Source organism: Physella acuta, unplaced genomic scaffold (assembly GCF_028476545.2).
Source record: "Physella acuta isolate Inbredline_101_S28 unplaced genomic scaffold, ASM2847654v3 ptg001162l, whole genome shotgun sequence".
Classification (NCBI taxonomy): Eukaryota; Metazoa; Mollusca; class Gastropoda; family Physidae; genus Physella; species Physella acuta.
The window spans coordinates 156,276-177,500 of NW_026732679.1; the positions used below are offsets into that span (position 1 = coordinate 156,276).

Here is a 21,225-nt window from a genome sequence, read left to right on the forward strand (position 1 = left end):
ATAATTACAGGTCACATGATCAAACACGATAACATGGCCGCCGGTAAGGAAGTGTTTATCATTTGAGCAAAACACATCGTCAAGGGGTGTGATCATCCCATTGAATACACTTAATAGAAACATTTTTAAAAACCACTACTCATGTTTTTATTAACATATTTTACGTATAACAAGCCTAAACAGTCAGTTTAATCACCTGTCTCTATCCCGAAAGAGTGTTCGTCATTTTAAAAAAAATCTTGTTTTAAAATTTTAGATGTATTGCCACTTGCCAGTATATAGATCTAGATCTAGATCTAGTCTAGTATATATTGTGAAAATCAGATGAAAATCATTTTCAAAATGGGTTGATGAAGTGATGAATGAAGTTGATGTCAATTTTCATGAGTTTTGTCATTTGTGGTTTGTTTGTGAACATAAAGAATTGGTAGAACTGATAAAATACTTAAATTAATTTTAAAATAGCCTAAATTCTAAATCGACGTAAATCCCATTCCACCAATTTCAGGTAGCCTGCACTAATTACTAATTATAGTAATTATATTAGAATCTACTAGAGAGTATACTTAGTATTATTAGTATAGTTAAGTAATAACTTAGTAATTCTCAGTATTGACTCTCCCAAAAATAGGTGTATGATGTTTGTTACTTGTTAGTATTAGGGTTGTTTTAGTATTTTAGTTTTAGCTAGCGGTTTAAATAAAACTGAGTCTGCTACTATTAGTTAGTAGTTAGTAGGCCTAATTACTATAATTTACTATAATTAAATAGATTAATAATTAGTATTAATTAGGCATATAGGCCTATAATATGAGATTAATTTGGCCATGGTAGGGCTAAGGTAATGGATAAGCTTAGCATTGACTTTAGCAAGTCATATGAATATTATCAATATATGTGCATTAATTAATAATTATGTGCAACCAATGGGACAGAGTGGCCTAGAGACAGAGCATTAGTTAGTCTACCAGATCCGAAAGCAGTCTAGTGCTCTACAGTTATGTCATGCCGTCCCCTAAATAAAAACCTATCTATTTTTATTAGGCTATAACTTGCAAATTACTTTATTAGATTGACTTTTGAAAAAAAATATCTCAAACACAGATGAAGTCTCAAAGTTGCAAAACCACCTTAGCTTACTGAGAGAAGAATATGTTAAACTTCAGAATAAGCTAGCAGACGTTGAACGGAGATACCAAGTTGCTATTGCAGCAGGACCTGGTAATGGAGAGGGTCAAGATGGATTTGTCTCACGTCTGCTCAAATTTATTGCTGACTTGTTTGATAAGGAACAATACAGGTTCAACCTTCTTATTATAAGATGTATACACTTTTTATACATGTGCAATTTATAATATTCTTGTTGTAAATACATATTTTATTTCTAAAAGGAAGAAAATATAAAAAATTTTCTAAAATTTATAAGAGTGAAGTTTTTATTTAAATTTAGTTTTAGTTTGATAATTACTTATACTGTATTTGTCTAGAAAAGCTTTTGCATCTTTAATTTTGTATATCTTTTACATCAAAGAATAAAATATGTATGATTGTCTTTGATTTAGTGACTTGACAATTCAACTGGAAGGCGGGCAAGATGTGTGTGCACACAAATTCATCTTGTCTGCCAGAAGTTATGACTGGGGTGTGCCAGATCTTCAAGTTGTCTCAGAGTTGAACATGACAGGTAGGTACAGAACAATAGAAAATTGCCATGGTGCCATGGCAGCTAAAGTTTATTTTGGTTGTAGTGTGCATTGAGAATTTTTTTTACTGTTCAGCAAATTTAGAGTGCACTTTTGTCTTTTTCAAGCTAAAGTTCTTTAGAGTTGTCAAACAGTAAAAAAAAACATTTAAATTCTAGGAGAACTGACCCTACCTTATTACTAGAAAAGTATTTTTAAAAAAAAACCATGATGCCCAGCCAATTAAATCTACAACTGAACACATGTCTAAATATCACTATAAGCAGTCACGTAATCACATAATTCGTATCTTGACTTAGTAAAACATATAAAAATGAAATGCTAAAATGAATTTTAATATCTCATTCCTACTCTAACCCGGAATTTCTGTCCAACTATTTTAGTAAAGTGTTTAAAAAGTGAAATATTTCAACAGATATTCGGCATGATGTAGCATACGCTCTAATCAGGTGGATCTATACAGATGAAATCAATATTCAAGCGCAGGATTCATTTTTACTGGAGCTTCTTCGAGCTGCTACCAAATACAAGCTTGATGAGCTGAGAACCAGGTTTGATGCTTGACATTTTATTCTTAAAATAGAAAAATTATCTTTTAAAACCTTATGGTCTCAGTGGAACAGATTGTATTAACCAATAGCCTACAATATAATGTCAAGCTCCATGTTATTTGCTGGTTTAACTCAGTGTGTGTGATATAGGAATACTGCGGTAAATGAAGTTTTTGCTTCAAAATGAAAAAGAAAATAAATAAATAAAAACACTATGGTGTGTAGTGAGATGTAGTTAAATTGCAAATTAACCAATATAGAATCAGTGTTGTGAATAAATCAAAATTGCTGAATTTGTTTTTGAAAAGAGAACTCATTGAATCAACTCCTCTCTTTTTTAACAGCATGTTAGTCATTAAAAAATAAATCTTTTTTAAACTGTAGGTGTGAAAATGGGTTGATGTCATTTGTGAACATGAAGAATTGCATAAAATTCTACCAGACAGCAGAAGAAATGCAAGCGGAGGTGTTGAAGAAATACTGCTCTGAACTAATATCCAACCATTGGGTGAGGTTTAGCTTTGTTGAACCATTGTTAATTCACTACAGCTGATAACTATTTTCCAATGGTATAAAGAGAAAAAAATCAATAATATGACATTGTGTATGTTATTATAAAATTTAAAAACAAAAGTATAACAGCAGATGGGGATGTATCAAAATATGAACATGAATAATTTTTTTTATCCAACTATATATAGTCTGGTAGTAGTTTAAATTTATTTATTTAATCTATACCTCATCATTTGTGTTTGGGATTGTAATTCAAGAGCAGATAATACAAAAATTCTCTTGGCCAGTTCCGCTATTTAAACAGGGTAGACAAATAAGGATAAGTCCTCTACATTTTGTTACAAACCATTTTAAAACTGAAATTATAGAAATTACAAAGGTTAAAAAACAATTAAATTAAATAGCTATCTTACCTAAGTGATTATATTTTGTGTTCTGATGCAAACTTAAATTTAAAAAAATCAAATCAAACGTTGAAATATTAAATGGTTATCTTACTTTTATGACTACATTTTAATATTCTGATGCTAGCTAAGTGCAACTAAATATATTTGAAGGTTTCAACTTTTTTGAGGTTTAGAAATGGTTGATTTCTATCACATGACCTTTAAACTGAAACTCTTCTGTTTTGAAAAATTAACTATTTTACCCAGGACCATTTTCTCTCATCACATTACACTTGCATACTCTTTTGTCTTTTCACAACAATCAACAACTGATGTTATGTTACATTCATTCAACTCACTTGTAATAAAGCATGAACGAATTTCCAGAACCAATTCACCAGAGAGGACTTTGTCAGCATGCCAGCCCCACTGCTGTATGACATGTTCAAGAACAAAACTGAGTACCCCCTACACACGGCCATCAGGACAGAGAGGGAGGATGTTGTCTTCTTGTACCTCATTGAGTACGACTCACAGGTGTGTACACTGCAGGGAGGTGGCACAGTGCCTTATAATTACTTGGTTAGTTTAGTTACCACTGGGCTTAGGCTAGTACACCAGCAGGTATGTAAGAGGTTTAACAGCTAATTTTATCAGCCTTAGCCACTACCACCAGATTTCAGTATGGGACATCACAACATTAATTACACCAGCACAAGCTTCAACTATGACAACAAGAGAAAGACACCACTGAAATGTGTGTATTTTGTAGGGGTCAGCGTGGTTGAGTCAGTAAAGCTCATGGTTGATAAACCGAAAAGTCTTGAGTTCAAACCCTCTGGCTAATAAGACTTCTTAGCTGGGGACAGCCACTCTTCTAGGAGAGACAACTCCATAATCAAACAACTGCAACCTTGTAGTTTGTTCTTGGTTGGACAAAGGCTATGGAAGCAAATCCAAAAAAAAAGCAGGCTGAAATCAGAGTCAATGGCCTCAATGGCACATAACCAGCTGATAATTAATTCTGTTTGGAGGGGATCCATCCCACTCTAAAATTAAGAAGAAGAAGTGTATTTAGTTTGTAACACCTAACATTATCATCATCTTTTCCCTTTTGTGCCCAGGACACATGGGGCCACCACAGAAATCTCAACTTTTGCCGGTCTTGGCAATTTTCTTGTCAGTCCCCCCAAAATAGCCCTGCTTTTCTGCCATGTGCCTCCACGTCTCCTTTGGCTCTCCCTGTTTCCTTTTTCCTTGAGGCGTCAAGCCACCACGCATTAAAAAAAAACTTTCACTAAACAAATGATTCAATACCCAATGCAAATTTTCTTGTTCTCTAAAACGATACCAGTTATTTTTTAGTGTTGATACTGTTGACATTCAGTGATATGGACCTGTTTTTTTTTTATTGTCAAAGGTTGCTGAGACTTTTACTTTAATGTTTATTTTGTCATTAATCTTGCTTATTTGGTATTATACAATGTGTCAATATTTATGCACTGTTTAAAGAATTTTCAAATGGCTTCCCCAGCTTTCTGTGAAGGTGAATGAAGTAGACAACAAGGGTGACCTTGCCCTTGACCTTGCTCTGAAAAGCAACCAGACTGGGATAGCCCAGACCCTGGTGGCCAACAAGGCTGATGTCAACAGGAAAGATAACTCTGGCAAATGTTTGCTGTACAAGGCCATACAAAGAGGTTGGGAACATTCAATCACAGCTTACACTTCCTCTGTTTCTACTTTCTACTCATGCTTTCTATTGTTAATAAATATTGGAAGTACATGCATGCTCTTAAACTCTGTGATTTAAGAAAAAATTCAAGCTTTCATCTTGAATTGAAATAAAATACTTCTTCCTTAAGTAAAGAAAGTATAGTTGCCCATCTGAATCTGGCTGTTCATAGTGAATATAAAGTAGAGTTCATCTGTTTCTGTGACTTGGGCGTATGAAGTGATAGTATGGTCAGCACTATGCCTAGCCGCTTTACTTTCCTTAACCAGAGTCAGGTACCCCATAAGAGCTGGGTGGACTCCTAATGAAATAATAATTAATTATGCTGCTAAAATTATAGCTGAAATATTAATTTAAAAATGTTACTGAAAGGTGATGAGGCGGCCGCAGATTTTCTCATAAAGAATGGCTGCGACACTAACCTGGCCACTCACTTAGACAAAGAGACCCCCTTACACATGGTTGCCAAGTTTGATCCGAAGGTATGTCCAACTTTTGTACACCCACCCTACTCTTTAATGCTTGTAAAACATGGGAAGAATACGTAGTTAAAAATTTCTGTTGGCGTTTCTATCATGGAAATATTGCTATCTTTGATATCATGGCCATATCATTATTCTCTCTCTGTCTTTCTGAAGCAACCAGGAAATGAAGTAAGTTTGTATTACATGTGTTGGGTGTTGTCTTCCACTATCATACAGCTTATATTAATATGAAAATGTCATGATTTAATAAAAAAAAACAACTAATAAAAATAGTGTTTGATTTCATATAGTGTATACTGAATGTTTATCATGGGCTAGTGCTTCGTCCTGCTTTATAGACATCACTTTATCATTACATGTTATATAGTATTTAAAAAAAATTAAACTATAGGATAATCTTAACACATTGACTCTGATTTAAAGTTATACATGTTTTTACTATTATTATAAAAACATTGTGATGTACATACAATTAGTAGAAAACTTTATTAAAAAAAATGAAGTTTAACATTTATAAATTATAAATAATTAGTTTTTATATGACATTCTGATAACTTAAATATTTATTTTATTTTCATGTGAGTTTAGATAAAAAAAAATAACTTAAATTACACACCGAGCAATTGTTCATAAAAGTGGGGAAGCCTGGTGGTTAAAGAGGCTTACAAAAAATTGAGTTAAACACAATATGACTAGTGTTTAGTCGTTGGCTTTAAGTGTTTAGTGACCACGAACTACAGGGTTAAGTGCTATTATGTTAAGTGCTCACATTTTGTCATGCTGTTGTTCTATCAGACGTCATTGTACTTACATTTTTCTATTGCTATGTCACTGTCTAAGTTATGGGATAATAGACTTGTCTGTCAAATATCACTGTACTTACAATTTCCCCGATATTATGCTTAAGTCTGAGTTAAGGATTGTTGTTAGTGAAATGTCATTGTACTTACATTTTTCCCATAGCTATATCAATATCTAATTTATGGGATAATAGACTTGTCTGTACTTACAATTTCCCCAATATTATGCCTAAGTCTGATTTAAGGATTGTTGTTAGTGAAATGTCATTGTACTAACATTTTTCCAATATTATGCCTATGCCTTTAATCTATGGTTTTGTCAATCAAAGATCATTCTATTTAGTATATTTGGACATGTCACTATTGTTATTCTTTAATGGCATGATGAAAACCCTGCATGATTGAGATATTGTCATACATAACACGGACAACAATGCACTTTGAATAATTTTATACACTTACTAACAATTAGTGCAAATATTCAGCAATTTCAAGTTTTCTTTAAAAAATACCTATTTCAAAGTTATGATACATTATATTAAAAATATTTCTAATTTTTAATAATTCTGTACAGATCACTGATCCAGTCATTATTACAGGAATGGCCAACATAGCCAAACTGTTGGTTCATCACAAAGCTAATGTAAATGCTCAAGACTCAACTGGCAGGTCAGTTATTTTATAGTATCTGTTATATGTGCCAGATGATAGAAGCCAATAAAAGCCAATCAATAGTTAACACAGTTTAACCCACAGATTTTAAGAACATTTATCAGTCTTTCATGATGAATCTAGAATTGAACATTAAAAATGAAGGGATACATAAACCACCTCAGAATGGTATTATAAAAACAGATAAACATCAGTAAACAGATGTTTTTATTTGTTTCATGAAGAAATCCTAATTCAATCCTGAGTGGAATGTTGTTGTGTGTAAAACAAATTGCTTGGTGTTGAGTTTTTGTGCCTGTCCTATAAAAATAAGTAAAGTTAAGGTACTCATTCTGAGCCGCTGCTCATAAGGGCAGGTGAATAAAGTTCATCTGTCCATGGCCTCTGCAGTTGAAGGGATAGTTTGGTCAGTCCTATACCCAGTTACTTTTACTTTCCTAACTTGAGCCAGGTACCCATTAGAGCTGAGTGAACTCAGGGATTTGAGACTTTCATGTTAGCAATTTGCCCTTTTACCACCCAACGACGCCTTCCCATATGATGCTTCACATTGCATTTGTTCATAAATTCTCCCCATTACGTCCACAGTACACCTCTACACAATGCCATCATCAGTAGGAACGAGGCAGTCTTTCATGTGCTTCTATCCTGTGGGAGGATGAATATGGAGATCAAGAACTCAGATGGGCTTACAGTTCTCTGGTTGGCACTTCAACAACAGGTTAATCTTCATTATTCAATACAAAAGTACCTAATTGTTTTAGATTATTGGGGGATTTTTTATACCAGTGTCCGATAATAGAATCTTCTTAAAAAAGGGGTGATAGGTTACTGGTAGTTGGTAGTTAACTAAAATACACACATGGCATGCTACTAATGTCAATGCTAACTCTAACCCTAACCCCAACTCTAGTACCACCATATGCCTAACCCTAATTTCTAACTATAAAAATAGTCGAGGTTACAATACTACAAACAACCCAACACACCTTATTTGGAAGAGTCTATTATCGGACATTGATATCTTCAATCATCACAGCTGAAAAATCAAAACTACAGTTATGTCGCTCTTGATTTGTATTGATAAATGCCGTTAAACAGCATAACTTTAAATTCATTTTGACTTTTGGACGACTAAGTATTCTTAATGTTAAATAAATTAAAAGCATTTTAAACAGTTTTACTAAACTGAATCAGCAACAAAATTTCGCCTGTTTTACTAACCACACTTTTGTTCTGATACAGGCAGAAAGTGCACAAGACAGCACCAGTGCTGTGTATGGAGAAGACAGTTTTGCAGCCCTGCTCATCAAAGCCGGGGCCTCACCTGATGCTGTGGAGCCGGAGTCAGGCAACAGTCTGCTGCACCTGGCAGCCATGCATGGGTACCAGTCTGCTGGCATCTTCCTCACCAAGCATGGCGCTTCTGTGGGGCAGCCAAACTTTAAGGCAACTCTCACTTATATACATCTTTATAAGTCTTTGAGGATGGAGGGTTGAGAATGTGGCTTATATACCTTAAGATTTTGGCTGTTCAAATGTTATTCCTCGATTTTTGACTAATTGGCTATTATCTCTTAAGATTAGCTGTAAAGCTAATGAGTTTTTTTTGACTAATTGGCTATTATCTCTTAAGATTAGCTGTAAAGCTAATGAGCTTTTTTTGACTAATTGGCTATTATCTCTTAAGATTAGCTGTAAAGCTAATGAGCTTTTATTGTATGGACATCAATAACAGCATTGGCTCATTTTATCGTATCTTAATTTACGTGAATACCCATATCCAAAACCAAAGTGCTACTGCAACCAGCACACAGTGCGGTGCGCTGATGGAATATCAACACCATTGAGCGGACCGCCACCAGCGCTTATCGCTGAGGGAACATTCATATCCACACCTATAGGTTGCATTCACAAGGACATTCGTCAGGGCATTGCGGTATTTCTATTACCGTAGCTAAGCTAGTAGTTTATATTTTTTCTGCGGATACTACATATCCATTTTCGTTTCCTGCTTACATTCAATCACCCATAATATATTGGTTACTAGCACTAGGTTATGAATATAATAATAATTATTTGTATGTTGTTTTTCTAATGCTAGTTGTAATGCCATGTATAGGGAGAGACACCATTACACATAGCATGTGAGGAAGGGCTGACCTCCCTTGTGAGAGAGTTGCTGGAACATGGCTCTAACCCAAATGCTCAAACTGTGCGCACCCCCACACATTCCGTTCTAGGCTATGAGCAGACGCAGCTTGAAGCGTCCCAGCAGACACCCCTGCATCTGGCTCTCATCAAGGGACATCACTCTGTTGTTCAAGTGTTCTTAGATTACAAAGGTATTTATCTGTAATTATCAGCTTTTTAAAATCTGTAAATAGCCTTTTAATATTCCCCATCACATACCTTTTTTTGTTACAAAAAAAAAATTAAATGCTAATTCATTAAATAATTTGTTTTAAATTTTTTAATGCAATTTTTTTTTAAAAATTGGGATTTATGTCCCCTAGTTATTATGGAACCTTAATGAAAAAATGTTAACCAATGTGCTATATAGTATAGGAAGAATGTGTTTGAAATTTGAGACATTGAAAAAATTTTAGAGGAAATTATGATCAACACATTTTTTCTCTCTCTGTACTGCTTGATACGTCTGTCTTCGGAAACATTTAGAGTATTTTAAAATTAACCTTTTTATGACTAATTTTTTCTCAATCATAAAAAACTAGACAGTATGCTAAACACTTTGATCTCTAAACCCAGTGGAAGTGACCAAATCAGGGGTCAGCACCAAGATCCTGCCAAACTTCAATGTCAAGGACTCTCTCGGCCAGACAGTGTTTGGTCTGGCCTTGTGGAACAACATGCACGACATGGCCGGCAAACTGCTGGCCTGTGGGGCCAACATCAATGAGAAGAATTCAGCTGGGATGACACTGTTGCACCAGGTGGGTGGGGGTGACTAGCAGCATACCACATAAACATTGGCACACATCATACTAAATAACATTGGCTTTATCACATAAACAATGACTGATAGCATTTCACATAACATTGGCTTCATCACATAAACATTGACCAACAGTCCATCACATAACATTGGCTTACAGCATACCACATAACATTGGCTTCATCACATAAACATTGACACACAGTCTACCACATAACATTGGCTTAATCACAGAGCATTCTGTCCATTGCTTATTTATTTACAACCGTTTATATTTAAATATATGGGGTATTATATTCTATGTACATTTTACTTTAGAATTTAAAAACATTTGTGCATCTATTAGGAAAAGTAATTATCTGTAAAATAAATATTCATTTCATGGAGTAAGCAAGTTATTTCCCTTGAGTTGTGCTGCTTATGTTTTTTTTTCTCACTTTCCACTCTGGCAGGCCATAGAAAAACAAGATACTGAAAGTGCTTTGTTTCTCATGGAAAATCTGGCAGACATTGAAGCTATGTAAGTAAATGAGAACACCAGGGACATGCCTTTAGATCCCTAACTTGTATTTGTAACCATTTGTTCTCTCAATGTAGTTTAATGTCTGTAAGATATTTGTACCAATTGGGTCGTGGAGTTGTTCTTAAATTTTTGTGGTCCTTGATAGTTTTAAGGAATATTTTGAGGAACAAAGTTTTTTTTTTTACTTAAAATCTGTGAGTTTTTATTAAAGACGGGTAAAATAGAAAATATGTTTTATTTAGGCATTTCATGAATTTTGATTCTGTGTGGTTTGTGGTTCAACATGTTGTGTGATTCCACTTTTGGTTTGTGATCCTGTTGAGGATTGTGATCTTATAAAAGTTTGTGATTTCACATGTGGCTTGTAATTCTGTGTGTAACTTGTGACCCCATGTGTAGCTTGTGACCTTATGTACAATAGGTGGTCACTTGTGACCAACATTCCCTCTAAGGGGAAAAGGCTTGTGTGCAACTTGTATTTTGTGTGCGCTGTATTCTAAAAGTCTTATACAAGGATTTTCAAAAGGACTGCGCGGCAGGTTCAAAACTACTGCACGGCCGCGCAATCGCGCAGCTTAGAGGGAACACTGCTTGTGACCTCATAACCCCATGTGTAGCTTGTAACCCCATGTGTAGCTTGTAACCCCATGTGTAGCTTGTAACCCCATGTGTAGCTTGTAACCCCATGTGTAGCTTGTAACCCCATGTGTAGCTTGTAACCCCATGTGCAAATTGTGACCCCATGTGTAGCTTGTAACCCCATGTGTAGCTTGTAACCCCATGTGTAGCTTGTAACCCCATGTGTAGCTTGTAACCCCATGTGTAGCTTGTAACCCCATGTGTAGCTTGTAACCCCATGTGTAGTTTGTAACCCCATGTGCAAATTGTGACCCCATGACCCCATGTATACCCTGATCCCAACAGCTCCCCAGATGAAGAGACAGTCATCCAGCATGCCATTAGTCGCCATCTGCCAGTGGTGGTTGAGGCCCTGTGTAAGAGAGGTGTCCACAAGGACGTCACTGACGACAAGGGGAACTGTCCATTGTGGCAGGCCCTGGACTCTGGCCAGGAAGATATTGCTCATACCTTGGTAGGTTATTTTAAATCTTTTATTTTTTAAATTATAACTGGCTTCGTATATCATAAACATGAAAAAGTAATGCTTCTTCAAATGTCAGTTGTTCATATTGGATCTGCTAGTACTGCGATCTTGCAGATTGGTCTCAACTCGCTTATTCTATATCCAGTTGGAATGTACCCAAGTTTTCAGAGGGCAAAGGGTTCAAATGTCAATTAACAAATAAACACCTAAAGCAATAAGGGTTTTTTATGCACTTCATATGATTATCTATGCATACCCTTATCTCTCTTATTTCAGATGTTGAAACAATTTCTATACTTTTAAATGCCAACCAACTTTCTGTTAACCAAATTGACAACACCTATATTTAACTCCAGGTGAAGTTTGGGTGTGATGTCAACCTGTGGAGCCAGAGTTCAGGTGGGTACTTCCACACCTTGCTACACAGGGCCTTGGATGAAAACAATGAACACATCGCTTGCTTCCTCATCAGAAGGTAAACTTTCTCCCTTACATAACAAGAGATTTTTGTTTGCTGGGATTATTTGAGGAGTACTTTTTCAAAACCTGCTTTTGAAAAAAAATGAGTTATTCTTTAGTCTTCTTAATTAAGTGGCAATTAAAGCAATATACTAATTTTTGTTCTAAAAGGTATAATATACAATAAATTTCTTAACAGTAAAATATGAAAAATCATAAGGTTAGTTAACAAGAAAAAGTTTTAAAGTTGATTTCCTCTAAATCAGTGAGAAGTGACTTAGCAGGTTTTGCAAATAGACTCCTCATATTTTCCTAGATGAATGTTTTACATACTCATGGCTAAAAAAGGCATTTCCTACACTATATAAGTAGTTATTGAATGCTGTACTCAATAATATTAATCTTCAAGTAATAATTTATTTACTTGATTTTAGACAAAAAAATAATGATCAGCTTTTCATGGTTAAAACAATAAAGTAACTTCATACACACACTTTTGCTAGCGCTTTTATGAAACAAATTTCTGAAAAAAAAAAAGGAAAAATCAAGTAAAGTGTTTAGGCCAAATAATGTGTTTAGGTCAAATATTGTGCTTAATTAAAGTCAATTATTATCATTACTTGAACTTGCTAGCCAGTTGACAGAAAGCTGGGAAAGCCATCCTGGTCTTAAAGTACTCAAATGCCAAAATGCATACTAATTTGAGACAATGCTTGTAGTGTTTAAGTTCTAAAAAATATTACAAGTTTTTGGTTAGTGTTGGTTTAGTTTTAAAATATAAAGGTGTCACACTGTAAACCTATGTTACCTGTGTTATCCCCTACAGTGGCTGTGATAAAAATAGTCCAAGGAGGCCAGGACCAAATGGTGAAGGCGCTGAGGAGGGGAGGTAAATTTAGGAATTTTTTAATACTCACATTTTTCTTCAATTCCAGTAAAATAAAAATGCTTTTAATTAAATCATGAAAATTCTGAAAATAAATATTCAATACAGCGTTACGTTTTTTTATTGAAATTTTTAATATTTGATATCAGAAAGTAGTTGTTACTAACTTAAATAAACCGGGAGTGATCTCCCCTAAACTTTCTAGAATATTCTTATATAAAAAAACAGGGGATGGGAACTTTTTAAAATAGAATAGAATCTCTAACATTTGCATTCAAATGTTGCAGTGATGGCCAGAGTCCCTTGCACATGGCATGTGCCTGGGGCTTGGAGATGGTAGTCCAGTGTCTAATGGAGCACAACGCTGATGTTAATGCTCAGGTAAGTCAGTTAAGCTAATGGCGGAGACAAACTCTATATCACATCATCACCATTTCCTGTGCCCAAGACTCATGGGGCAGATGAAGTAGAGTTCAACTGCTTCAGAGACCTCGGCATATGAAGGAATAGCAAGGTCAGCACTATGCCCATCTGCCCTTTCCCTAAAGTGAGTTAAGTACCTATTAGAATGGGGTGGACTCAGGGACATTCCAATGATTTATACCCGGATTTGAACTCAAGACTCTCGGGTTAGCAGTCTAGCTCTATCGCTGGGCCATGCCATCCTACCTAAATCAAATTGATATACAAAAAAAATTAAAGTTCCATCTTCAAATGTAAAGGCCCTTTCTGCAAGTTAATTAGAGCACCTGTTTCTGTAACGTCTGCTTATGAAGGGATAGTGTGGTCAGCACTATGCTCAGCTGCCAATACTTTCCCTAACATGAGTTAGATACACATTAGAGGTAGGACGATCCACTGACTTAACCCAAATTTGAACTTGAGACTCTCTGGTTAGAACACTAACACTCTAATGCTAGGCCATCTCATACCATACATATATATTTGCTAATTGATTAATAAAAAACAAATTGTTTCTTTTTAACTTAAAAACTTAAATATTCCAACTATAAACCTTTGTGATAAACTTAAATATTCTTACTTCAAGCCTTTGTTTTTAAACATTAACATTCCTACTCTAAATCTTTGTGTTATAGACTTAAGTACTCCTTCTATAAACCTTTGTGTTAAACTAAAATATTCCTTCTATAAACCTGTGTATTAAAACATCCCTGCCATACAAATTTGTGTTAAACCAAAACATCCCTGCCATACAAATTTGTGTTAAACTAAGATATTCCTTCTATAAACCTGTGTATTAAAACATCCCTGCCATACAAATTTGTGTTAAACCAAAACATCCCTGCCATACAAATTTGTGTTAAACTAAAACATCCCTGCAATACAAATTTGTGTTAAACTAAAATATTCCTTCTATTAACCTAAGTATTAAAACATCCCAGCCTTACAAATTCCTCCCCTGCAGGACTCTGATGGCAAGACACCTGTCCACGTAGCCATAGACAACCAGTTTCCTGTGGTCATCTCTCTCTTACTCTCCCACCCCGGGCTGGACCTGAACCTGAGAGACAAGAAGAACAACACCCCGTTTGCCGCGGCCATGCTCAAGAAGGACAACAAGGCAGCCCAGGCTATTTTAAACCGTGAACCAACAGCAGCAGAACAGGTGAGCCCCTGACCTCTTGCAGGTGTTTGAACTTTAACTCACGGCTTTATAATTCTGACAGTGTAGTGTTGATGATTTTCTAAGTGTTTTTGAGATGGGAATGATAAGGGCTTAAGAGAGGCAACAATAATGAGTACAGGGGTTCTAAAAATGACACTTTCAAGGGGTCATAAGATAGGGGGTCACCAGTGTAGTTTATAGTCACATCATGACCCATGTTACATTACAGATGGTATAGCTACTCTTTGTTAATGATCTCATGAGCATAGAATGTCTTATATAACTAATTTATTTATAAATTTTTCAAGCATACTTGATTATAAACACCCCCCCCCCCCAACTTTAGTTATTATTGAAAATCATCATTCAGGATTCTCAGCACTCAAGCACTCCAGTTAAACTTCACAGCTGTCCCTGACCCACGTGACAGATATCCATAACTGATAACCCCCACCCCCCTGTAAGGAGACACCTCCTTTCACAACCAGTATATGACCATACAATTCCCCTTTTCCTAGAACCAAGAAAAGAACTCTAAGACTTAGAGTTCTGTTTCTACTCCATGTAGAACCCCCTTAAACAACCACTATATGACCATTAATGTTCCCTCTAAGGAGGAAAAGCTAGAGTACAACAAATATTTTTTGTGCGCTGTGTTCTAAAAATCTTATACAAAGATATATTTATTTTACAAAATCACTGCACGGCAGCTCAAAATTACTGCGCGTCCACGCGACCCCACAGCTTAGAGGGAACACTGATAACCATACAATTCCCCTTTCCCAGAACTAAGACAAGTATTCTAAGACTTCTGTTTCTACTTCAGGTAGAACCCCCTTCAACAAACAGTATATAACCATACAATTCCCTAGAACTAAGACACAAACTCTAAGACTTGTGTTTCTACTTCAGGTAGAACCCCTTTCAACAACCATTATATGACCATACAGTTCCCCAGAACCAAGAACTCTAAGACTTCTGTTTTTACTTCAGGTAGACGCCCGTGGCAAGAACTTCCTCCACACAGCCATCCAGAAGGCGGACATTGAGAGCGTTCTCTTCCTGCTCAGTGTCAACGCCAACGTCAACTCTCGGACACAGGACAGCCAGAACCTGACCCCACTACACTTGGCCGTGCTCACAGGCTCTGAGATAATTGTCAGAAATTTGGTAGGTTTGACTTGCTGGTAGGTTTGACTTGTTGGTAGGTTTGACTTGCTGGTAGGTTGGACCTGTTGGTAGGTTTGACTTGTTGGTAGGTTGGACCTGTTGGTAGGTTGGACTTGTTGGTAGGTTTGACTTGCTGGTAGGTTTGATTTGTTGGTAGGTTTGACTTGCTGGTAGGTTGGACTTGTTGGTAGGTTGGACTTGTTGGTAGGTTGGACTTGTTGGTAGGTTGGACTTGTTGGTAGGTTTGACTTGCTGGTAGGTTTGATTTGTTGGTAGGTTTGACTTGTTGGTAGGTTGGACTTGTTTGTTGTTGGTGTGTGTTGACGTATCCTTGATTAAACCTAATGAAAAATAAGGTACACTAAGATCTTGGTCTCAAATCATTCTTTTATTATTTGCCTTAGTTTGAAAAATTCTCTAAAAATTTACTTCTCTTATCTTTGGGGGTGCTTTGAGCAACCTGTTTGCCAGTTTGTCCTGTAATATTTGACAATCTGCTGTTGTTACAAGCTTTTATTTAACTCACTTCCTCGACAGTCTGTCTGTCGTCAGTCTGTCTAGATCGAAACGCCGGAATGAAAATTCGGACACTTCTACTTGACCAACTTCACAGTTGGCACGTGGGTCAAGACATGAAGACAATGCAATCTGAAATTAAATTTGACTTAATTGGATGCCTAATTAATTTTTTATGAATTAATTAAAATTTGGACCGAATTAGTAGGCATGTCTATCCAACCACACCACACGCGTCATCATGTTCAATAGCTGCGCCATCACGTTCAATGGCTGCGCAGTCACGTTCAGTAGGCGCGCAATGGTTTTTAGTCATGTAACTCTATTGTATATAAAACATGTAAAGTACTGAAAAAAAAAATCATAAAAAACGTTTTAATTACAAGCTTTTATGTAATAATGCACTAAAAAGAAGAAAATAAATTATAGACTTCCTTAACATTAGTAAAGGTATCCAATAGATACTAAAGTGACCCACGCTTTTCTTTATAGTTATTTAAATAGTAGTCTATAATTTATTTTCTACTTTTTAGTGCATTATTACATAAAAGCTTGTTATTAAAACGTTTTTTATGAATTTTTTTTAGCTGTCTGCATGAAACATACGTTCTGCCTGCCCTTGATCTAAACACATGAATCTAAACACAATATTTGGTCTAAACACAACACTTAACCTAAACACAACACTTAATCTAAACACACCACTTAACCTAAACACAACACTTGATCAGAACCTGACCTAAACACAATAACCCTAAACACACCACTTGGCCTAAACACAAACCTGCCCTAAACATAACTTTAACCTAAACACATGTCCTAAACACATCTCTACCTGGCTCCACAGCTACTGGCCGGAGCATCAGTTGATGAACGCACAAAGTCCCATGAAACAGCCTTGCACCTGGCCGCCTCTAAAGACTGTAGTGCGATCTGTTCTATATTGCTGGACAACAACGCAGACTTTGATGCTGTGGATGATAATTTCAATAATGGTACGCTAATTTAGTGGCTCCAGAACAAGCTCAGTGGAAATATGCACAAAAACAAACTCATTATCCAAAAATAATTGTGATGGAGGCGTGGTCGAGTCGACAAAAGCTCATGGGTGATAAATTCGAAAAAGTTCAAACCCTCTGGCAGATAGGGCTCGATCCCTTCCAACACTAAAAATTAAGAACAAAGAAGAAGAAGATTCAAAAATACACTTTCATTTGGTCATATTGTGTGTAAAGTTTTTTTTTTGGTACTTTTACGTGGTAACATTTTACTAAAATCATTAATTAAACTATCGATTTGATAAAAAAATTCCCATTCAAAGTATTTTTGCGCACTTTTTTACATAGCAAATTTTTCCATCATGCATTGTTCTGGCCACCTATTTAATAATAATTTCCTTTTCATAATCCATCTTTTTGCATTTAAAAAAACCTTCCATTCAAAGCTTGGAGGAATGTTTGAAAGATTTCAAATGCTGTAGTTTTGAACAGAGATGTAATCCACAAATGGTCTAAATTATATATGAAAATAAAATCTATCAGTAGTTATGTGTGAAATTTTATTGAAAAATTACACCACTTACAGAGTTTGACCACTAAGTTTACTTAACATCACTAGTAACATTTACATTTGCTGCTACTGTGGATAATGAGTAGGCCTATATAAATTGTTGTTTCCTGTTTGATGCTAGCACTGCACAGGGCTGTGATCAATGGCAACATCACCACAGTCAAGGTCTTGTTGACTGAATCCACCATCAATGCTGAGGCAGTCAATGCCAAGTGAGTCAATAGATAAAATATTTTAAGTGATGGTGTGGGGGATTTAGCATGTATTATGGTACAAGTCTGTATGTTGACTGCGGGATGGGGGAGCTTAGCTTGTATTATGGCGCAAGTGTTTTATTGATTGTGGGATGGGGAGCTTAGCTTATATTATGGCGCAAGTGTCAAGCATTTTGTGTGAATTTAAAATTTTTAGACACCACAATTTGAAAATTTTAGGGACTAAAACGTTATCTCCACTGTAAATTAAATATCATAAGCAAGGGAAGTAATTAACTTCTTAACTGTTTTGCTTTGCTTTTAATCTTGTGGGTTAAAAATAAATATTGTGGGTTATAGAATAATTTTATAAGTAAATTAAAATGTAATTCGAACACAAGTAAAACTAAGTGCTCATGTACTTCACAGAGGTCAGAACCCCCTCCATATACTAGGTCAGTATGGCAAAGATAATGCCGCCGCCATCTTTGAACTATTCCGAGAGACCATGCCTGAGTACCCTATAGACAGGCCAGACAATGAGGGCAACACAGGTCTGTGGACTTTTTATTTCACCTTCATTTTTTTACTTTAATTGTTTTGTTAGATTCTTGTTCATTAACCTCAAAATACACTAATTTTTTATACCTAGTTGTGTGTGATATGTTGGATGAAAATAGCTAGACAAATCAAGGATACCTAGAAGTCCTCACCCTCTGTGTATGTGTCCAACTCAATATACATAGAGCTTGGCTGTTGTAACAACAGTTATCCTCCCCACAGCTACAGGGTATTCAAGTCTCTGTCCCTCCCATTGACTTTGAGCTTGGCTGTTGTAACATCTAACCTCCTCCCCACAAATATTTAACTGTCCCTCCCATTTACTTTAAGCTTGGCTGTTGTAATATCAAACCTCCTCCCCATAGCTACAGGCTATTCCAGTCTCTGACCTTCCCATTTACTTTGAACTTGGCTGTTGTAACATTTAACCTCCTCCCCACAAATATTTTACTGTCCCTCCCATTTACTTTAAGCTTGGCTGTTGTAACATCTAACCTCCTCCCCACAGCTATTTTACTGGCCTACTTGAATGGCAATGGCAGCTTGTGTAGAGCTCTAGTTCGAGCGGGTGCCTGCCTCGGACAAGTGAACAAACAAGGTCTCAGTATTTTTAATGCTCCAGTAGCCACCAAACAGCTGTTAGTCAAACTATTAGGTAAGAGACTTACATACTTTTACATTCTATTTGAGATAAGGGTTAGAGAGTAATCAAATAAACATTGTTAAATAATGTGTTAAAAATATTTGTTATTTTGTTTAGACATGTTATCAAAAGTTTTCTTATAATGTGTAGAAAAATTATCAAAAGGAGTTAAACTCCTGTAGACATAATATCAAAAGTTGTATTATAATCCTGTAGACATAATATCAAAAGTTGTATTATAATCCTGTAGACATGTTATCAAAAGTTGTGTTATACTCCTGTAGACATGTTATCAAAAGTTGTGTTATACTCCTGTAGACATGTTATCTAAAGAGCCACCATGGAGTGATGGGGAAACTTGTTTGGAATGTTCAGCCAAATTTAACATCAAGACACGGAAACATCACTGGTTTGTTCAACATTTAATATTTTTAACTTCAACTATTTCTGTACATTTTCAAATAGCTAGTCATAATTCAGACTATCTGTTCATTTGACTACTAATAAAATTGATATAAAGCTACTTTTTCCCTTTATCTTTTTTAAATTTAATTTTTTCTATTATCGTTACTAACAGCCTAAATCATAATTCACACTACCTATTAATTTTGCTACTCATAAGCTTAATTCAACACCATTTTTTTCAACAATTTTTTTACTAGACTATCCCAAACAGCCCAAGACACCTACATATTTAAAGTCAGACTACTGAGATTATTTTAAAAACAATTTTTTTCTTCCTCCAGTCGTCACTGTGGACGCCTTCTATGTGCAAAGTGCTCAAGTAAAGATATGCCTATAGTCAAGTTCAACCTAAGCAAGCCAGTTCGTGTGTGTGATGTCTGCTTTGAAGTCTTGTCTATTGGTGGACAATTTTAATCAACTCTAGGAGTGTGTGTTGTTTACATTTCTATGAACAAATGTGTGTCTGATCGTGTGTGTGATTAATTTAACATTAGGGCAAACGATCATTAGCTTGATTGTTGTGGCACCAACAAAGGGGGATGACTTTCCCGCATGTCGCAAGTTTTCTGTATTAAAGTCATAGTGCCAGTGTTTCTAGAATGTTGCAGAAGGACATAACCATCAATAACTGGTCTCAAGCATTTAAAAAATTTTCATTTGTTTTCATGTATCATCGCTAAGTCCTGTTATTTTATATTTGTAAATTTTATCACTAATTTATAAAAATAACCTGTTATTATTCCTATTTTCAGGTTTAAATTTTTTAATTAAAAACATTCTGTTTAAATAACCTTGAAGTAAAATGGAACAGAACAACGTGTTTTAAATTATGCGTTATACAATTTGAAAGAACAAAATATACATTTTTCCTTATATTAATATTGTTTAGTTGCATTTAGCAGCTAAATCATATCTCAGTAAGATGAACAAACAAAAAATTTTTTTATGAAAAAGATGAATCATTTTCAAATTTAAAAAAAATCTGTTTACATATTTAATTTTGAAGGTTGATTATTAAAGATGTATGATCAGAACATTGTTATTCCTAGCTGAGGACAAAGCTAACATTGGTTTGATCTCTCTAAATTTTGGTTTAATAATTGAATTTACTTTTATAAGGATGATCAAGCTGATTTTAGGATTTTAGCTATCTAAATTTTAGTTAGATTTTGTTGAATTTGATTTTAAGTCCTTACACTGATAAATGGCTTTCTTTCTATAATAAATTCATCTTGGTCATTCTTTGTATTGCTGGTTTAATGGTTTCTTATTTTTATGCACACTTTTAAATTTTATTTTTTTGTATAGTAAATTTAATGATACGATTGAATACTCAAGGAATGTGAATGGTTGATGTTTTTAGTAACATTTTCAGTCGCTTTAATTAATAGGAATTTAATAATGCTGTTGTAAAAAAAAAATATTGATTGTTTCTTTGTTTAAAACAATAAAATATTTAATGCCATTATTTGTTAGTAAACTAGCTTTTTGTCTTGTGTAGTATTTTTTTTTAACTTGCAGTTTAGTCATTAGAACTATGACAATATATTTGAGAGCATTTACTTTAGTCAGCTGCCAGTATTAAGTGTGTCATCCTCTTATCAACCGTCTAAAATGTTTAACACTTGGAGTTTTCGCAGAACAAAAGATTTAATTTTCTGTGAATAATGTACAGAAACTGTAAATATTTTCTCATGCTTGAATAA

General features: G+C 35.1%; 1 protein-coding gene across 2 annotated transcripts in view; it reads left to right on the plus strand.

The window, feature by feature from the left end:
• LOC131956585 (rabankyrin-5) overlaps nucleotides 1-21,225 on the plus strand; it is a 22,113-nt gene continuing 888 nt past the window's right edge. Inside the window, exons 1-27 of one of the 2 annotated variants that reach the window (XM_059321109.1) lie at nucleotides 1-43; nucleotides 1,105-1,300; nucleotides 1,563-1,684; nucleotides 2,119-2,254; nucleotides 2,639-2,762; nucleotides 3,541-3,690; nucleotides 4,688-4,853; nucleotides 5,261-5,370; nucleotides 5,527-5,541; nucleotides 6,748-6,842; nucleotides 7,434-7,566; nucleotides 8,091-8,294; nucleotides 8,968-9,190; nucleotides 9,615-9,799; nucleotides 10,254-10,321; nucleotides 11,249-11,417; nucleotides 11,786-11,904; nucleotides 12,715-12,777; nucleotides 13,062-13,155; nucleotides 14,201-14,401; nucleotides 15,395-15,571; nucleotides 16,935-17,082; nucleotides 17,778-17,868; nucleotides 18,280-18,404; nucleotides 18,920-19,066; nucleotides 19,373-19,463; nucleotides 19,801-21,225. The exon at nucleotides 19,801-21,225 is cut by the window's right edge and continues 888 nt beyond it. In XM_059321109.1, coding sequence (XP_059177092.1) covers nucleotides 16-43; nucleotides 1,105-1,300; nucleotides 1,563-1,684; nucleotides 2,119-2,254; nucleotides 2,639-2,762; nucleotides 3,541-3,690; nucleotides 4,688-4,853; nucleotides 5,261-5,370; nucleotides 5,527-5,541; nucleotides 6,748-6,842; nucleotides 7,434-7,566; nucleotides 8,091-8,294; nucleotides 8,968-9,190; nucleotides 9,615-9,799; nucleotides 10,254-10,321; nucleotides 11,249-11,417; nucleotides 11,786-11,904; nucleotides 12,715-12,777; nucleotides 13,062-13,155; nucleotides 14,201-14,401; nucleotides 15,395-15,571; nucleotides 16,935-17,082; nucleotides 17,778-17,868; nucleotides 18,280-18,404; nucleotides 18,920-19,066; nucleotides 19,373-19,463; nucleotides 19,801-19,933 — 3,513 coding nt within the window. In that variant the 5' untranslated portion in view covers nucleotides 1-15 and the 3' untranslated portion in view covers nucleotides 19,934-21,225. The remainder of the gene's footprint in view (nucleotides 44-1,104; nucleotides 1,301-1,562; nucleotides 1,685-2,118; nucleotides 2,255-2,638; nucleotides 2,763-3,540; nucleotides 3,691-4,687; nucleotides 4,854-5,260; nucleotides 5,371-5,526; nucleotides 5,542-6,747; nucleotides 6,843-7,433; nucleotides 7,567-8,090; nucleotides 8,295-8,967; nucleotides 9,191-9,614; nucleotides 9,800-10,253; nucleotides 10,322-11,248; nucleotides 11,418-11,785; nucleotides 11,905-12,714; nucleotides 12,778-13,061; nucleotides 13,156-14,200; nucleotides 14,402-15,394; nucleotides 15,572-16,934; nucleotides 17,083-17,777; nucleotides 17,869-18,279; nucleotides 18,405-18,919; nucleotides 19,067-19,372; nucleotides 19,464-19,800) is intronic. The other variant, XM_059321110.1, reaches the window with a different exon arrangement.